At 42.2% G+C, this 20,135-nt stretch overlaps 1 protein-coding gene across 1 annotated transcript; it reads left to right on the top strand.

Annotated features, from left to right (window-relative positions):
- Window positions 1-585: 585 nt before the first annotated feature.
- Window positions 586-19,409, top strand: LOC134600422 (protein ZAR1-like 1.S). The gene is made up of 4 exons (XM_063445016.1): window positions 586-1,199; window positions 17,310-17,402; window positions 17,967-18,041; window positions 18,901-19,409. The coding sequence occupies exons 1-4, from the start codon at window positions 639-641 to the stop codon at window positions 19,039-19,041; spliced, it is 870 nt and encodes a 289-aa protein (XP_063301086.1). The 5' UTR covers window positions 586-638; the 3' UTR covers window positions 19,042-19,409.
- The last annotated feature ends 726 nt before the right edge of the window (window positions 19,410-20,135 follow it).

Consider the following 20,135-nt stretch of genomic DNA (forward strand, 5'->3'; position numbering starts at 1 on the left):
TGAACTTAGCAGCCATTCACATATATAACATTGAACTGATCACTGAAGCATGTGGCTGTCCGCAGACTGTTCATTGACTGAACTCTGCAGCTCTCCACAGATTAATTCCAGTACCCTGCAGATCTCTATAAACTGTTTATTTAACCCTGCTGATCTCCACAGACTGACCATGTAATCCTGTCATATTTCACAGACTGGCCACCTGTACATATGCAGCTCTCATAGATTGTTCATTGAACCCTAGAACTACAACTCCCAGAATTCTTTGAATGCAATAAATTGCCAGAAAATCATAGTAGTCCCCTAGTGTCAGTAAGCCTGCACTGTATACATACTAAACCCTGAACCCGTTAGTGGAGATTCAGAAAACGAAAAAAGAATCGTACCAAATTGAAATCCAAATGACATATTCCGAGGTAAAATACCCAGAACTGTATCCATTTGCTGTGATTTCAGCCGATCCTGAGAGACGAGAGCTGGTCATCCATTGATTATCCCTGATATTGATCATGTGACTCCACGCAGTGAAAGGGTTAAGCTGTTAATATCTTTAATTAGGTGCAGATAATTAGCAGTGGGCGGTGATAAAACCTGCAGCAGGGAGTTTGGGCTCTGTGTTTGTGAGGAAGACAGAAAGAATGGCAGGTGTGATGTATCCCCCCCAGTACCATGGTGTCCAGCATTATGGACCCCCCTATAGACAGCCTGCTCCATACTACCGGCCCAAGCAGCAATATTGGAAGCCGCCATATAAAGGCTCACAGGCCCACATGAAGCCCCCTCTTCCCTTTGATGCTTTGGCAAGTTACAAGTGGGCTCAGCTAAAGGCTTTACTGTGCCAGCTTGGGCCAGAGCTAGGATTGAGCCGATACTATACCCGGGAGGTGGGGGTCCAAGTCAACCCCCGGGTAGATGTGTCTATACAATGTTCACTGGGGCCCCGTACCCTTAAAACCAGGAAGGGGATGCCTTTTCTTTGCCATGCTGTTCCTGGGCAACATGCGGGTCTTGGCATTATCTCTCCCGTTCGATTCCCTCGCACCATAGCTGTGTATTCCAGGCTCTCAGACCGGAGACTCTTCACTGTACCCACTCTGTCCTCTGGGGAAGGGGCGAGGGATGCTGGAACTCAAGCGGAGAACATGGATGTCCAAGAAGAGGACCTGAGAGACACCGGACTGAAAAAGCCAAACTTCCAGGTGATTTATATGGACACGGAGTCACGTACAGTTCTGCAGGAAAGCAGCTATAATGATTTCACGGCCATTTGGGATAACTTACTGCATGTACACGTTTAATATGAGATGTGAGTGTATTATAACTGCAGCTGTAAGGTTATGGTGTAAGGAGATCCCCTGTCTCCCCGCACACAGTGTATTATAACTGCAGCTGTAAGGTTATGGTGTAAGGAGGTCCCCTGTCTCCTGGCACACAGTGTATTATAACTATAGCTATAAGGTTATGGTGTAAGGAGGTACCCTGTCTCACAGCACACAGTGTATTATAACTGCAGCTGTAAGGTTATGGTGTAAGGAGATCCCCTGTCTCCCCGCACACAGTGTATTATAACTGCAGCTGTAAGGTTATGGTGTAAGGAGGTCCCCTGTCTCCCCGCACACAGTGTATTATAACTGCAGCTGTAAGGTTATGGTGTAAGGAGGTCCCCTGTCTCCTGGCACACAGTGTATTATAACTGCAGCTATAAGGTTATGGTGTAAGGAGGTCGCCTGTCTCCCTGCACACAGTGTATTATAACTGCAGCTATAAGGTTATGGTGTAAGGAGGTCCCCTGTCTCCCCGCACACAGTGTGTATTATAACTGCAGCTATAAGGTTATGGTGTAACTCCCCGCACACAGTGTATTTTAACTGCAGCTATAAGGTTATGGTGTAAGGAGGTCCCCTGTCCCCCGCACACAGTGTATTATAACTGCAGCTATAAGGTTATGGTGTAAGGAGGTTATGGTGTAAGGAGGTCCCCAGTCTCCCCGCACACAGTGTGTATTATAACTGCAGCTATAAGGTTATGGTGTAATGAGGTCCCCTGTCTCCCTGCACATAGTGTATTATAACTGCAGCTATAAGGTTATGGTATAAGGAGGTCCCCCGTCTCCCCGCACACAGTGTATTATAACTGCAGCTATAAGGTTATGGTGTAAGGAGGTCCCCCGTCTCCCCGCACACAGTGTATTATAACTGCAGCTATAAGGTTATGGTGTAAGGAGGTCCCCTGTCTCCCTGCACACAGTGTGTATTATAACTGCAGCTATAAGGTTATGGTGTAACTCCCCGCACACAGTGTATTTTAACTGCAGCTATAAGGTTGTGGTGTAAGGAGGTCCCCTGTCCCCCGCACACAGTGTATTTTAACTGCAGCTATAAGGTTATGGTGTAAGGAGGTCCCCTGTCCCCCTCACACAGTGTATTATAACTGCAGCTATAAGGTTATGGTGTAAGGAGGTCCCCTGTCTCCCTGCACACAGTGTATTATAACTGCAGCTATAAGGTTATGGTGTAAGGAGGTCCCCTGTCTCCCCGCACACAGTGTATTATAACTGCAGCTATAAGGTTATGGTGTAAGGAGGTCCCCTGTCTCCCTGCACACAGTGTATTATAACTGCAGCTATAAGGTTATGGTGTAAGGAGGTCCCCTGTCTCCCCGCACACAGTGTATTATAACTGCAGCTATAAGGTTATGGTGTAAGGAGGTCCCCTGTCTCCCCGCACACAGTGTATTATAACTGCAGCTATAAGGTTATGGTGTAAGGAGGTCCCCTGTCTCCCCGCACACAGTGTATTATAACTGCAGCTATAAGGTTATGGTGTAAGGAGATCCCCTGTCTCCCAGCACACAGTGTATTATAACTGCAGCTATAAGGTTATGGTGTAAGGAGATCCCCTGTCTCCCCGCACACAGTGTATTATAACTGCAGCTATAAGGTTATGGTGTAAGGAGGTCCCCTGTCTCCCCGCACACAGTGTATTATAACTGCAGCTATAAGGTTATGGTGTAACTCCCCGCACACAGTGTATTTTAACTGCAGCTATAAGGTTATGGTGTAAGGAGGTCCCCTGTCCCCCGCACACAGTGTATTTTAACTGCAGCTATAAGGTTATGGTGTAACTCCCCGCACACAGTGTATTTTAACTGCAGCTATAAGGTTATGGTGTAAGGAGGTCCCCTGTCTCCCTGCACACAGTGTATTATAACTGCGGCTATAAGGTTATGGTGTAAGGAGGTCCCCTGTCTCCCTGCACACAGTGTATTATAACTGCAGCTATAAGGTTATGGTGTAAGGAGGTCCCCTGTCTCCCCGCACACAGTGTATTATAACTGCAGCTATAAGGTTATGGTGTAAGGAGGTCCCCTGTCTCCAGCACACAGTGTATTATAACTGCAGCTATAAGGTTATGGTGTAAGGAGGTCCCCTGTCCCCCAGCACACAGTGTATTATAACTGCAGCTATAAGGTTATGGTGTAAGGAGATCCCCTGTCTCCCAGCACACAGTGTATTATAACTGCAGCTATAAGGTTATGGTGTAAGGAGATCCCCTGTCTCCCCGCACACAGTGTATTATAACTGCAGCTATAAGGTTATGGTGTAAGGAGGTCCCCTGTCCCCCAGCACAGTGTATTATAACTGCAGCTATAAGGTTATGGTGTAAGGAGGTCCCCTGTCTCCCCGCACACAGTGTATTATAACTGTAGCTATAAGGTTATGGTGTAAGGAGGTCCCCTGTCTCCCCGCACACAGTGTATTATAACTGCAGCTATAAGGTTATGGTGTAAGGAGGTCCCCTGTCTCCCCGCACCCAGTGTATTATAACTGCAGCTATAAGGTTATGGTGTAAGGAGGTCCCCTGTCTCCCCGCACACAGTGTATTATAACTGCAGCTATAAGGTTATGGTGTAAGGAGGTCCCCTGTCTCCCCGCACACAGTGTATTATAACTGTAGCTATAAGGTTATGGTGTAAGGAGGTCCCCTGTCTCCCCGCACACAGTGTGTATTATAACTGCAGCTATAAGGTTATGGTGTAACTCCCCGCACACAGTGTATTATAACTGCAGCTATAAGGTTATGGTGTAAGGAGGTCCCCTGTCTCCCCGCACACAGTGTATTATAACTGCAGCTATAAGGTTATGGTGTAAGGAGGCCCCCTGTCTCCCAGCATACAGTGTATTATAACTGCAGCTATAAGGTTATGGTGTAAGGAGATCCCCTGTCTCCCCGCACACAGTGTATTATAACTGCAGCTATAAGGTTATGGTGTAAGGAGGTCCCCTGTCTCCCCGCACACAGTGTATTATAACTGCAGCTATAAGGTTATGGTGAACGGGTGTTAATACTTCTGTATTGGCATAACAACTTTATACATTATTGTTTGGAGTATGTAGAATGTGCTCTAGTGGTTATGGTGTTTACAAAAGGTCTGTTCTTAAAGATTAACAGATCTGTTTAATGTAGAATCCACCATTTCTTCCATATCTCATCATCCTGTAACTGGGTGCCTCCATCTTGGCTTCCTGTCAATCATTGTTATAAGCTCCGCCCTTTACACCTGGCAGTCAGTATAGAGAGAGCCACCTCCATCTTAGCTCCCTGTCAATCATTGTTATAAGCTCCGCCCATTACACCTGGCAGTCAGTATAGAGAGAGCCGCCTCCATCTTAGCTCCCTGTCAATCATTGTTATAAGCTCCGCCCTTTACACCTGGCAGTCAGTATAGAGAGCCACCTCCATCTTAGCTCCCTGTCAATCATTGTTATAAGCTCCGCCCTTTACACCTGGCAGTCAGTATAGAGAGAGCCACCGCCATCTTAGCTCCCTGTCAATCATTGTTATAAGCTCCGCCCTTTACACCTGGCAGTCAGTATAGAGAGAGCCACCTCCATCTTAGCTCCCTGTCAATCATTGTTATAAGCTCCGCCCTTTACACCTGGCAGTCAGTATAGAGAGAGCCGCCTCCATCTTAGCTCCCTGTCAATCATTGTTATAAGCTCCGCCCTTTACACCTGGCAGTCAGTATAGAGAGAGCCACCTCCATCTTAGCTCCCTGTCAGTCATTGTTATAAGCTTTGCCCTTTACACCTGGCAGTCAGTATAGAGAGAGCCACCTCCATCTTAGCTCCCTGTCAATCATTGTTATAAGCTCTGCCCATTACACCTGGCAGTCAGTATAGAGAGAGCCGCCTCCATCTTTGCTCCCTTTCAGTCATTGTTATAAGCCCCGCCCTTTACACCTGGCAGTCAGTATAGAGAGAGCAGCCTTCTTCTTAGCTCCCTGTCAATCATTGTTATAAGCTCCGCCCTTTACACCTGGCAGTCAGTATAGAGAGAGCCGCCTCCATCTTAGCTCCCTGTCAGTCATTGTTATAAGCCCCGCCCTTTACACCTGGCAGTCAGTATAGAGAGCCACCTCCATCTTAGCTCCCTGTCAATCATTGTTATAAGCTCCGCCCATTACACCTGGCAGTCAGCATAGAGAGAGTCACCTCCATCTTAGCTCCCTGTCAATCATTGTTATAAGCTCCACCCTCTACACCTGGCAGTCAGCATAGAGAGAGCCACCTCCATCTTAGCTCCCTGTCAATCATTGTTATAAGCTCCGCCCATTACACCTGGCAGTCAGCATAGAGAGAGCACCCTCCATCTTAGCTCCCTGTCAGTCATTGTTATAAGCTCCGCCCTTTACACCTGGCAGTCAGTATAGAGAGAGCCACCTCCATCTTAGCTCCCTGTCAATCATTGTTATAAGCTCCGCCCTTTACACCTGGCAGTCAGCATAGAGAGAGTCACCTCCATCTTAGCTCCCTGTCAATCATTGTTATAAGCTCCGCCCATTACACCTGGCAGTCAGCATAGATTGCTTACAGAGAGGAGCCTTGCCCTTGACACAATGTTTCTATATCCGCTCTTCATTTGCATTGTGTGCCTTGGTGATGTCTAGTCTAAACTGGATTGTGCCATTTGCTAAATTTTTTATATAAATTTATTCTGTGATGTAGGTCCAGAGAAGTGTCTGTTGGTCTGGAGCCGGACTGAATGTGAGGGATCCAAGCTGGGAGAGTTAACTCCTGGGGTACGGTTAGATGGAGATATAATTGTGACCTGCAGTTTTGTGCATACAAACAAGTGGGAAAAATCACACTCTGAGATGGATGTGTCGATTGGATGCAATGATTGCCGATGTTTACACTGATTATATGGCATGTCCAGAGAATGAAAAACACTTGGTGATATTGGAAAGCACAGTGACCTGGGAGTATTGTGTTAACCCCTTTGCAGCCATGGGAAGTTTAAGCATGGGCTAACCTTAGCCGCAGGGCCAGATTTACATGTCGGGTCCCTGTAGACACAAAATTCGAAGGCGCCACCTATTCCCCATCCAAAAAAAGCAGATAGTTTGAGTTTAATTTACATTGTATGAAATGTTAATTAAAAGGATTAAATGGCGTGTGGCTATATTTGTGGGATAATGTATGTTTAGGGTTAGAATGCGGTTACATTTAGTATTTGGGTACATGTTTTATTCATAATTTTTTTTTTCTTAACCCCTTAAGGACTTTTTTTGCGATGTTGTACATTTGCGACCAGGCCTCTTTTTGACACTTTTGTGGTGTTTGTGTTTAGCTGTAATTTTCCGCTCTCTCATTTACTGTTCCCATACAAATTATATATTGTTTTTTTCAGGACAAAAGGGGCTTTCTTTACATACCATTATTTATATAATCTCATGTACTTTAATTTTAAAAAAATGAAAAAAATATGATGAAAAATTGAAAAAAATACATGTTTTTTGACTTATGTGAAAAATCTTTTACTCATCTACAAAAGCGAATGAAAAAAACTGCTAAATAGATTCAAAATGTTGTCCTGAGTTTAAAAAATACCCAGTGTTTACATGCTTTTTGCCATTTTCTTGCATGTTATAGGGCTATAAGTACAAGTAGGATATTGCGGTTTCAAAACATACATTTAAAATGTATCAATAGTGACATTGTAACACTATTATCTGTCATAAATCTCTGAATAACACCCCACATGTACATATTTTTTTTAAAGTAGACAACCCAAGGTATTCAATATAGGGTATGTCCTGACTTTTTTAGTAGCCACTTAGTCTCAAACACTGGCCAAAGCTAGCGTTCATATTTGTTTGTGTGAAAAAAGTAAACTAAATTGAACGCTAATTTTGGCCAGTGTTTGTGACTAAGTGGTTACTAAAAAAGACTGGACATACCCCATTTGCAATACCTTGGGTTGTCTTCTTTTGCAAATGGTATGCCATCATGGGGGTAATTTTCATTCCTCGGCTACCATACGCTCTCAAAGGCAACGTAACCAACCTGGCCATTTTCAATGTAAAAATATTTGACCCTTATATTTGACCCTGTAACTTTCAAAAACGCTATACAACCTGTACATGGGGGGGTCCTGTTCTACTCAGGAGACTTTGCTGAACACAAATATTGGTGTTTCCAAACTGGAAAATGTATCACAACAATTATATCAGTAAAAGTGCTGTTTGTGTGTGAAAATTTGAAAAAGTCACTTTTACTGACTATCATCGCTGTGATATGATTTACTGTTTTGAATCACTAATATTTGTGTTCAGTGAAGTCTCCCGAGTAAAACATTCCCCCCCATGTACAGGTTTTAGGGTGTCGTAGAACGTTACAGGGTAAAATACAGTGATAGCAAATTAAATTCTCTGGACTTTCGGCCTGGGTTGGCAGGCAGGTCCCTTAAATTGCAATCAATAAAATTACTTAATTATGTAAAAATATTACATAAATACACACGGAGAATTTAAATATATATGCATATTTATATATTTGAAGTCTACGTGTATATTTATATAATTATTTATGTAATTTTGTATATGGACATATGTATAGTTCGTATTCTTTTTATTTATATATACATAGATACATATACAATTTCATTCTAAGTGTATTTTGATATAAATATATATATTAATATCAAAATACAGTTAGAATAAAATTTCATATAGATATATATTTTTTTTTAATTTGTATTTTTACATTTTTTAATTTAAATTACTTATTTGTATTTTATTATATATGTGTGTGTATGTGTGTGTATGTGTGTGTGTGTGTGTGTATGTGTGTGTATGTGTGTGTATGTGTGTGTATGTGTGTGTATGTGTGTGTATGTGTGTGTATGTGTGTGTATGTGTGTGTATGTGTGTGTGTGTGTGTGTGTATGTGTGTGTGTGTGTGTGTATATGTGTGTGTATATGTGTGTGTGTGTAAACAAATGGAAAGAGTGCACTCGAAAGGTCTTCGTAAAAATATAAACAATTTATTGTGCCAAACTTCAAAGACAAATAAGTCGACGTTTCAGTCCCCGTAGGACTTTTTTCAAGACAATGAAGGCGGGAAAAGAAGTGATTTAAATACACCATACATGTGATCTGATTGGAGAGTGAGTTATATGAAAGAGAGGCTATACAAACGTGAATGCAATTCCTAATTGTAAGGTAGACATTAACCCCTCTGGTGCCTATTAGTGAGGCCAGTAAGTGAATGTGATTACTGGCAAGTGATGAATAATCTGCTCTCGCAAACATATTAAAATACAAGGATAGGAGATATCAAAGCCACCGTAGCATATCAGAGTCTATTGTGCTTCTATTTAAGTATTTAAGACTACTTGTTAATCAAAGTTTAACCAAATGATAAGATGAACAGTAACTTAAGGTGGCTACATTTCTATGTTTGAGTTCCAAATGCCTAGTGGTTGCAGATCTGGACATAGATACATTGCAGAAAGTATTTAAAGGGCCATAGATATACAAAGTAAATACTTAGCTGGAATACAGACTAGTAATAGTTTGGTCTATACAATATTACGGGAATTTATTATCATTATACAGAGCTAAATTAATATAGGTATATAGATGGTCCCCTAAGTTGATCATGAATAATGGTTCCTCTGACATTTCAAACTGTATACGAAATTTTTTTACTGTATGCGAAAAATTTTTGACCATATTGCGTCTTTATCTCTTCGGGATGAAGCAATTGAGTGGGTTAATCTCGTTTAGTCCCCCCGGGGATAAAGTCCCTAATGTAAAGATCCAAAAGGCTTCTCTTTGAAGAAGTAGAACATCTCTATCACCCCCCCTCGTCGGGGCCGGGACATGTTCAATGCCCATAAATTTCAATGTGGGCAGTGTATGTCCTACTTCCAGGAAATGCTTGGCTATGGGAGTAGTAGCTATACCACTGGATAACGCTATCCTGATGGTGGATCTGTGTCCCCTCATGCATTCCCTGAGGTCATTGGACGTTTTGCCGATATACATAAGTCCACACGGGCAGGTAATGCGGTAAATTACGTGTGTGGTGGTACACGTTATCCTTTGTCGTATCTTATATTCTTTACCTGAGCGAGGGTGGTAAAACGCTTTGCCCGGTGTCATACTGTTACAGGCCATGCATTTTAGACATCGATAGCAGCCTGGATTTTGAGTAGACTGATGTGTTGTTTGTGTATCTGTATGAACCAGATAATCTCTGAGGTTCCGGTTCCTCCTGTAGCTAATCATCGGGTTATTCTGGAATGTCGTCGGTAGTGTCTTATCTTTTTTAAGGACCTCCCAGTTGCTCCTAATCTTTTGGGACATCTCGCCCGATAGTGAATGGTACGTTTGAGGAAAGATCATTCTACTTTGGTTGTTCTTGATTTTAGGGCCGTCAGTGTAGTTTTTAAGTGCCTTAGAATATGCACACTCCAACATATGTCTTGGGTATCCACGTTGTGAAAATTTTTCAAACATTTCTTGCACCTGATTTGCAGCTTTCATGGAATCAGAGTTGTTCCTCAGTATCCTCATAAATTGGGATACCGGTAGAGATTTAATGAGGTTAGGGGGGTGGTGACTACTGGCATGTAATAACGTATTGCGGTCAGTTTCCTTTGCAAATAGAGTATATCCCAGTTTATTGTTTTCTATAAAGATACGAAGATCTAGAAAATCAATTTGTTTGTTGATTTGATAGGTGAGTCTTACTGGTGAATCAAGCTGGTTTAATGACCGTATCATGTCGTGTAGACCTTGTTCCTCGCCTGTCCAAATGATGAACACATCATCGATGTATCTCAGGTATTTCAGGATATGTTGACCATACTTTTGGAGAATATGTGCTTGTTCATATGCATGCATGTATGCATTGGCATACATGGGTGCCATAGGGGCACCCATCGATGTCCCAGATATTTGTATGTAGAATGCCTTCTCGAATCTAAAGTAATTGAGCGTAAGACATAATTCCAATAATTCTAGTATATATTCAATTGGGGGCTCTATGCGTTCTTGATACTGTGTTAATACTTGGCGCATCGCCTGGATTCCCTCCTCGTGGGGAATTATGGTGTATAAGCTGCTTACATCAATAGCTGCTAAGTAGACTCCTTGTGGGGGGAGTTCAGTTGAGTTCAAAGTTGCTATAACTTGCGCAGAGTCTTTAACATAGGTGGGTAATGACATTACCGGCTTTTTAAATTTTGTATCTAGCCATTTTCCTATGGGTTCTAACAATCCCCCGATTGCCGATACTATCGGTCGTCCCGGTGGGCGCTCTAGGTTTTTGTGAACTTTTGGCACTGTGTATATGATCGGGCACCGAGGGTGGGTTTCGAAAAGATACTCATACTCCGTAGTGGTAAGGAAACCTGCGTCTAGGCCCCTTTGTAATGTCTGCTGGACAACTTTACTGAATTCATGAGTGGGGTCTATTAGCGTATATTCAAGTAGTCTTAAATACTTAAATAGAAGCACAATAGACTCTGATATGCTACGGTGGCTTTGATATCTCCTATCCTTGTATTTTAATATGTTTGCGAGAGCAGATTATTCATCACTTGGCAGTAATCACATTCACTTACTGGCCTCACTAATAGGCACCAGAGGGGTTAATGTCTACCTTACAATTAGGAATTGCATTCATGTTTGTATAGCCTCTCTTTCATATAACTCACTCTCCAATCAGATCACATGTATGGTGTATTTAAATCACTTCTTTTCCCGCCTTCATTGTCTTGAAAAAAGTCCTACGGGGACTGAAACGCCGACTTATTTGTCTTTGAAGTTTGGCACAATAAATTGTTTATATTTTTACGAAGACCTTTCGAGTGCACTCTTTCCATTTGTTTATATTGAAGGCTGAGGCAGCACCGAGGCAAGTACAAGACCGGTACATTGAGTGCGGGACATTTGCAATTTACATATGTGTGTATATATATATATATATATATAATAGAAAAAAATCTTGCACTCCATGAAACAACTGTTACTTGCCTGGTGCTTGTCAAGCGAAAATGTAGAAAATGGTAAAGATGATAGCACTCTCAGGACTCCAATATAATATTTAACTTTTAATGATTCACAAAATAAAAGATCGACGTTTCAGTCTGCTATACACAGACTTTCATCAGGACTGATATTAACAGTACAAATACACACTTATATACACATAAAAGAACCAGCAATTAACTTACCCACCACCGGAATTAACTCCCATTCACTGTCCAGCCGGACCGAAAAACGCGCGGATTCTGCCATGGGTCACGTGTGCGTATGTGACGTCGTCACGTGACATCGGCGTCATTACCACGTCACGTGATCGGCCGGGAATGCAGCTTCAATGGGAAAGTGTTGCTATGCGACCACCGTGTCCATAGTAACATAAAAACAAATACAACTTCACTGGAAAGCCTTCAAATATCATATTTATACCGGGCATACCCCAGGCAATCTGTACTGGGAAAAATATATCTTACAGCATTAAACCGGATTTATACATTACAGCCCAATAGTGCAGACAAAGCATGCAACTTCATGTAATTAGACCTACAGCACGAAACAGGCAATAAGATATAGCAGAAAGAATCAAACAAAAAGGTAAGTGTAATATAGACATCCCGATAAATCATAGGAGGCACATGTCTTGAGTATTAATCATAGGAATCACATATCTTGAGTATTAAGAGATAGATATTTACATAGTTCTCCCAAAACCACCTCTAAATATATATGTATATATACTAATTCTGCAGGGAAAGAGCTCTTTCAAAGTACAGGATAACTCCTGGGTAAAAATAACTGATCAGAAAATATAAACAAGCTCCCATCCCCCTACGTGGATACACCCCCTAATATTATTAGCGCCATAAGTGCCAGAACACCACTAAAGACACAATAACTACTGGAGCCAATATCCATAAGGAATAGACATAATTCTACCGAGTGCATAATGGGTGTATATACTTGTAAACAATATCCTCCTACACAACAAGGAAGCAAAGTATCTTAGGATGCAGGAAAATACTATAGACTCCAAAGATAAAAGGTATCGGGAAAAAGATGCACACCCTATAGTATGGAGGTGTTAGGATGAGTGCCTTTCCCCCAGGGTGGGCATTGTCATCCCACCTCCACCTCCTTGGGGTAAGAAGGTGCACGAATATTGCCAACGAGGATAATGGAGTAAATAGTAGTCACAGACGCTAGAGAGGAGGGCCCAGGCAGCCCCAAGTCCCCCCCAAAATGTCTGGCGTAAATTACATAGACAGACAAGGCCTAGGGTGTCAGGGTAGCAATTATACAGCAAACGGGACCCTCCCCATGCCTTACAGGTCATCACATGCTGAGTAATAGAGATGGTGCCATAACCCTTAGGGTGGGCATCAATCTCCCACAACAGACAGTATCAGGATATACGTATTCAAAAACAAAAAGTAAAAAGAAAGGATATGTAATAGAAAAGTATCTCATAAGAAGGCAGACAGAGAGTACTTTTCATTCAACCCATTAGGGTGGACAGTTTGGAGAGTCCTGATCCAATAAAGTTCCCTTTGTAGGAGCATCTTTTTACGGTCACCACCCCTTCTAGGCATAGGAACATGGTCGATGGCCATCAGTTTCATAGATGGGAGAGTATGGCCTAGTTCGAGGAAATGTTTGGCAACCGGTAGATCAGACTTTTTATCCCTGTATGCCGTCCTGATACTGGATCTGTGATTACGTATCCTCTCTCTCAAGGGTAGATCGGTCTTTCCGATATAAGTCAACCCACACGGGCACATAAGTCTGTAGACCACAAAATCACTGGTGCAAGTCAGACGGTGCTGTATTCGGTAGCTGCTACCTGTGTGTGGATGGGTGAATGTTTTCCCTGGGATCATGTGTCCGCAGGTTACACAACCCAGGCAACGAAAACATCCCAGGTTCTGCGACGTTGTATCCTTTAGATAGCAGTGTGTGGGGTCGGTCTTCACAAGTAGGTCCTTCAGGTTTTTGTTTCTTTTATAGCAAATCATTGGAGGTTGTTTGAAAATGTCCGGTAGAGTGGTGTCATTTTTCAATATTCTCCAATTATCACAGATGATTTCCTTGAATTTTGATGATGCTGTGGTGTAGGTAGTGGGAAAGACCAATCTCTTAGGCTTTGTTATAGATGATGAAGGATCTACAGTTGTGAGGCACCTGTTGAGTGCTTTCTGTAGCACATAGTTGCTATATCCCCGCTCCTGGAACTTATTCCACATCTCCTTCAGTTGATCTTGAGCATTGTTGAAGTCAGAATTGTTGCGCAATACCCGGAGGAATTGTGAATACGGCAATGAATGTTTTAATGCTGTCGGGTGGAAGCTGTTGGCCTGTAATAGCGTATTGCGGTCTGTGGGTTTGGAGTATAGTGTATAGATTAGTTTGGAGTCCTTACGTGTTACCCTGACATCCAAAAAATCAACTGTAAATTCATCCACCACCGCTGTAAGTTCTATATTGGACGTACATAGATTGATCTGAGCAATCATCTGTTCCACTTCTATTACATCTCCTCTGACTAGCATAAAGATGTCGTCAATATACCGGACATACATTAGGATCTGTTCTTTATATGGTTCCAAAATGTAGATGGTCTCAAAATTAAACATATAGCCATTTGCATACATGGGTGCCATTGCAGCACCCATGGATGTACCTGCAATCTGCCTATACCACTCGGATTCAAATCTGAAATAGTTTTGAGACAGCACGATGTCCAATATTTCCATTGTAAACTCTATTGGAGGACCACTGTAGTGTGCGGACACAGCTAAAATTGATCTCATCGCATCAATACCCTCTTGGTGCGGTATCACCGTGTATAGACTCTTTACATCACACGTCACTAGGACGATAGGTCCAGATGGTAACAGCGTCTCAGACAGTCGTTTGATGAAGCTCGGGGTGTCTTTAATACACGTCAGAAGGTGTTCTATAGTCTCCTTAAATAAGTGGTCCAACCACTTGGCCAATGGTTCCAATACGCCCCCTATCGCAGACACAATGGGGCGTCCAGGGGGTATCTCTTTATTCTTATGCACTTTGGGCAGTGTATATAGCACTGGGGTTCTGGGTGTTGTAGATTGCAGGTACGAGAATATTTCCATAGAAATATAATTGGAATGAAGGCCTCGCATCAGACAGGTTTCGATCATACGGATAACCTGTTCTGTAGGATCTTTTTGTAACCTCAAATAAGTAGATTGATCCGAAAGTTGTCCCAGAATTTCGGAGCGGTAGTCAGAATAGTTTTGAATGACGATACCGCCCCCCTTGTCGGCAGGTCTGATAATTATGTTAGTGTCACTAGCCAGTGACTTAATGATGGCTCGATCTTTCTGTGTACAATTGGAGTGATGAGGACCTACTTCTTTCAAAAGGTCGGACGACTCTTTATGCACCGAGCGTAGAAACGTTTTGATGGAAGCCTGGTTGGGCATAGGATCAAAGGTACTCTTTTTCTTGAATTGAGCAGCAGGAGTAGGACAGTCACTGGACTTGGACTTAAAAAAATCCTTAAGTCTTAGGGAGCGCCCAAACTTAAAAAGTTCCACCTCCCAGTTTAATGGATTAGGCTTAGAGGTGGGGACAAAGGATAGTCCCTTACTTAATAAACTAACTTCATCCGATGATAGAATTCTGGATGAAAGATTGAAGACGGGCACTATCTCCGCTGTCGAGGGGGTCTGCCTCTTACCCCAAAAGGTACGCCCCTGCTGGCCACGTCTTGAGATGTGTCTATGTCTGACACTCCGTGTCTGCTCTGGTATCGTGTTCTTATACCCGTGTCCTCTGATGATGATGTCCCTAAAAAAGGTTGTGATGTACCAACCGCTCCACCCTGTTGTCGTGCAGGCCTCTGATCACGCTGGTATTCTGATTCAGATGTGGATTCTCCAGACGTTTTGTCGATAGTATACTGTCTCGGCTTTCTAATGGGTCTCCGTTTCTTTATAAAGTATGGTTGATCATTCTTACCACTCAACCATCTGTACACTCGATGCTCCTTGTAGTCTGCAGTTACCTTATCTTGTTTTTCTCTTTTAAACCTAACAAGATCTATTTTGTAATTCCTAATATTTTCGTTTAACTTTAACAAAGTCGGTGCAGATTCCACTGCTGATCACGTGACGTGGTAATGACGCCGATGTCACGTGACGACGTCACATACGCACACGTGACCCATGGCAGAATCCGCGCGTTTTTCGGTCCGGCTGGACAGTGAATGGGAGTTAATTCCGGTGGTGGGTAAGTTAATTGCTGGTTCTTTTATGTGTATATAAGTGTGTATTTGTACTGTTAATATCAGTCCTGATGAAAGTCTGTGTATAGCAGACTGAAACGTCGATCTTTTATTTTGTGAATCATTAAAAGTTAAATATTATATTGGAGTCCTGAGAGTGCTATCATCTTTACCATTTTCTATATATATATATATATATATATATATATATATATATATATATATATACACACATATGTAAATTGCAAATGTCCCGCACTCAATGTACCGGTCTTGTACTTGCCTCGGTGCTGCCTCAGCCTTCAATATAAACAAATGGAAAGAGTGCACTCGAAAGGTCTTCGTAAAAATATAAACAATGTGTGTATATATGTGTGTGTATATATATATGTGTGTATATATATATATATATATATATATATATATATATATATATATATATATATATATATATATATATATATATATATATATATATATATATATATATATATATATATATATATATATATATATATATATATATATATATATATATATATATATATATATATATATATACACACACACACACACACACACACACACACACACACTCCCTCTCCCTCTCCCTCGGACACTGATGGGTTATCAAGTACTCTCCTCGTCTTCCATACATCAGCCAGCCTCCTATGATTGATAACAGATGCAGAAATTGCTATACAGGGTGTCTCGCTCGGTGCTGTCCTATGATATACAGCGTGTCTCGCTCGGTGCTGTCCTATGATATACAGCGTGTCTCGCTCGGTGCTGTCCTATGATATACAGCGTGTCTCGCTCGGTGCTGTCCTATGATATACAGCGTGTCTCGCTCGGTGCTGTGTATATATGCTGATATACAAATATGTGTTCCGAATGCCATAGAGCCCTAGTCACCTAAACGGTGATTAGGACCCAGTACCATGGCGAATAAAGGGTTAATTGACAATTTAATTGCTTACTTTAATCCAGCGTCGGGCTTACTCGGCGCTGGTGACCGCTCTTCCTCCATCGACGTCAGCGTCTGAGCGGGTTTGAATGTGCATGCATTTAAACCTGCCCATAGGAAAGCATTACTCAGTGCTTTCCTATGGGAATCTTTTTTTTGACTCTGGACTCCGTGAGGATGTAAATCGCAGAAGCAACCTCACTGACAGCCACTAGAGGTTGGCTTAACTTTAAAGTGTAAACAGAGCAGTTTCTCTGAAACTGCTGTTTTCAGCAGCGGAGTTACAACTAGGGGGATCTGGCACCAGACCACTTCATTAAGCTGAATTGGTCCTTTAAGACCGATAGGACACTGGCCAAGGCTCCTGGTTCTTACCTCCCCTCACCATCTCTAGTTATCTACCAAAAAGTACTTGAATAATTTAATTCTTTATATCTTACTCTTAAACCTTTTTTTTTTTTTTTTTTTTTTTTTTATTGATAACTTGTTAAAATTAAATCAAGAAATGGTTTAAATGACACGTTTCTATTCCGGTGCATATGGAATCCATGTGTGCTCATCCAACTCCTCATTCTAACCGTATTGGAGAAGGCATGCACCCAAAGCGGTGTGGTCCATCTGCCCACCGCTGCATGATGGGACTGTAGCAAGACGTCCTATCCAGGTGGATGATGTTGTGACTGCTGTGGCCTGTTTAACCTGTGGTTAATAACTTTGGTTTTTGCTCTTGTCTCCTGGCAGTTCTTGGAGCAGAAATACGGCTTCTTTCACTGTAAGGAGTGCCAGGTGCGCTGGGAAAGTGCCTACGTGTGGTGTGTCTCTGGAACAAACAAGGTAAGGGCCGCAGGGGCATCTGGCGGTCAATGTCTCCACCATTCAGACAGCTTAACATAACATACAGCACAATCTAACCTATCGCAACAGTGTATTATAACTGCACAAGTTGAGTGTGGTATTTAATAAAAACATAACTTTTCTATGTCTCAAAGATTAGAATTTCTATAGTGCAATTCTCTCTAAAGCCATTTCTTATAGAAAGGTGTCCATGTAGCCATATGTTCATTCTTACTGCCCGACACTATAGTTGTGCTCCTGACTGGTTCGTTCACAATCCACAGCTACTGAGAGCAAAACCGTATTGACACAAGTCAGATACACCATGACCATTTCTGAACACGCTCTGTAATAATATTGTGTAATCTACATGTACATAACTCGTAATATAAAGTCCATTCTGCATTTATTGTGACTTAACGCACAAGAGACGGAATTCTATGCTTCTATTACATGATCTAGCTCTGACTGGTAATGCTGGGTGTGCATTTTGGCCATAGCTGCATGTTGTAGGTAATTATAACTTTCCTCCCCATAATAACTCGCTGTATTTTTATCATCCAGGTGTATTTCAAACAGTACTGCCACAAATGCCTGAAAGGTTACAATCCGTACTATGTGGAGTCTATTGAGTGCAAGGTAAGGCTGTGCGGCTGGCTCAGGTACAAACTCCATTCTATGGCGGTGACTCTGCTGGGTGCCAGGCTCCTTCCATTCATTAACAATGGATCCAAATAAGGCCAAACTCAATGTTTCAGAGGCTCAATGTTCCATAGACTGAAGGCCTGCAGGTTTAATACTACATTGATGGTTACAATGAAGCCAGGTCAATGCTTATTGGGTGAGAGGCTAAACGAAATTCTCTAATAATGGATCAGTATGTTGGTCCTGTCCAAGAGAGAACTGTAATACCGATTGCCTAACTAGTACTTAGAACCATTTAAAATACAGCTGGAAATAAAACCTTGGGCATTGAGCAAACCCAGATTAGCAGACATGGATGATGGCCTCCAGTTGCTTCCTGATGGTATTTCTGGTCAGGAAATACATGTAAAATTGTAGGATTAAACTTATTGTGCGAAAAGATCTAAATGGGGAAAATATCCTGGGTGGGGAGTTGTATGATATCCCTATGTAGCAATGATGGTCTGATGGTAACCACGAACGAATGATCAGACCAGTGTGACTGACGTTTTCTGTGTAAATCTGTTCCTTGGGCTAATCTTGTCTGATGGTTGTCCACCTCCTGACAACCCTCTATCTCCTGTATGTGTCATACTGGGTATTAAGGTAAATGGCTTCCCTTTTTGTCCTGTTTCCATATAACGCCTTCATCAGGCCAGTAAATAACAAAGCACAGCAACACTTTAATCCCCCCCCCCCCTCCTTCCTTGTACATGGACACGAGCCGGACCTGGTGCTGCCATTGGACCTCCATGTGTCTAAAAGCCAGGAGCTCCCCATGCAGTTTGCTGACTGTTATCTTGGTCTTGTTTAGATATGTATGAAGACATGGTGCACATGCCCAGACAGGAAGGCCATCGACCTGAAGAGACCCCACTGCCAGGAGCTATGTGGCCGGTGTAAGGGGCAGAGACTGTCCTGTGATAAGACGTACAGCTTTAAATACATCGTCTGAGGCACCAGCCAACCATCTAACTATTCAGATATTTATTTCTTCGAAATAAGCTTTAATAATGGCTTGTATACTGGATAAATATGTAGATTTTGTACTATAATTTGTTTGTATAAATGTGACTAAGCTGTAAATAAAACATGGAGTTTTTTTTCTTTCCTAGAGGGAGCATATAATCGATCACTTTATTTATAGATGCATGTTCTGGTTGACACGTTTGCTGACGTTTAAGTCATTTTGATTTTTATTTATTTTTGTTTAACTATATATAAAAAGCTCAGTTTACATGAACTCATCTCATTGGAGCCTGCGATGCCATTTTGTATAAACAAAAATCCCTTTAATCTTCTATTGTATGTTTCATTGACCCAAATGCACTGCAGTCTTTAAAATAAAAAAAATAAAAAACTGTATCATGGTCTCTGTAAACTTGTCACAAAGTGAAATAAATGTCTTGTGTACTAGAACTGGTATATTAACTGAAAGGGACGATCGTGGGACCCCTGCTTGTTCTTAAAGTGGCCAGGGTCCGATCCGTCCATGCTAGATTGTGGGACTTGGTTATTTGGGGAACTGCTGTCACACCTCTCCAAAGGGGATGGTAGAAAGGAATCTGCTGCATGCTGCTTTATGTACTCATTTAAAGGTTAAAGGGATCCTGCAGTGCCAGGAGTACAAAGCTGTATTCTTGGCACTATAGCTCCTTCTCCCAACCCCCTCCCTTGCTTGCCCCTAGTGGTAAATAAAGGGTTAAAAACCCTTTACTTAACAGACCGCAGTGTCGCTTGGTCGCGGCTTCAACTCCTCCGTTGCAAGAGAGTGCGAATGTGCTTTATACCCTCTGTAACGGATCCACTGGCACCCCGACTGGGTACCTCCGTTGAAAGATGCTCCTAGCGCTTCCAGAGGACTCCAAGCACTCCACCAGACACCATAAGCACCGCAGGCTGCAGCTATCTCCCTTCAGAACGAAGCAGGAACAAGCTCTTACAAGAGCTCAGTGATTATAGCAAGGGAATATGCCTAGCATAGCAATCCCTTGTAGCAGATTCCCCCAATAAGACACAGGACTCAAGTTGAGGGTAAAACAGGAACTC

This window comes from Pelobates fuscus, chromosome 1 (assembly GCF_036172605.1).
Source record: "Pelobates fuscus isolate aPelFus1 chromosome 1, aPelFus1.pri, whole genome shotgun sequence".
Lineage (NCBI taxonomy): Eukaryota > Metazoa > Chordata > Amphibia > Anura > Pelobatidae > Pelobates > Pelobates fuscus.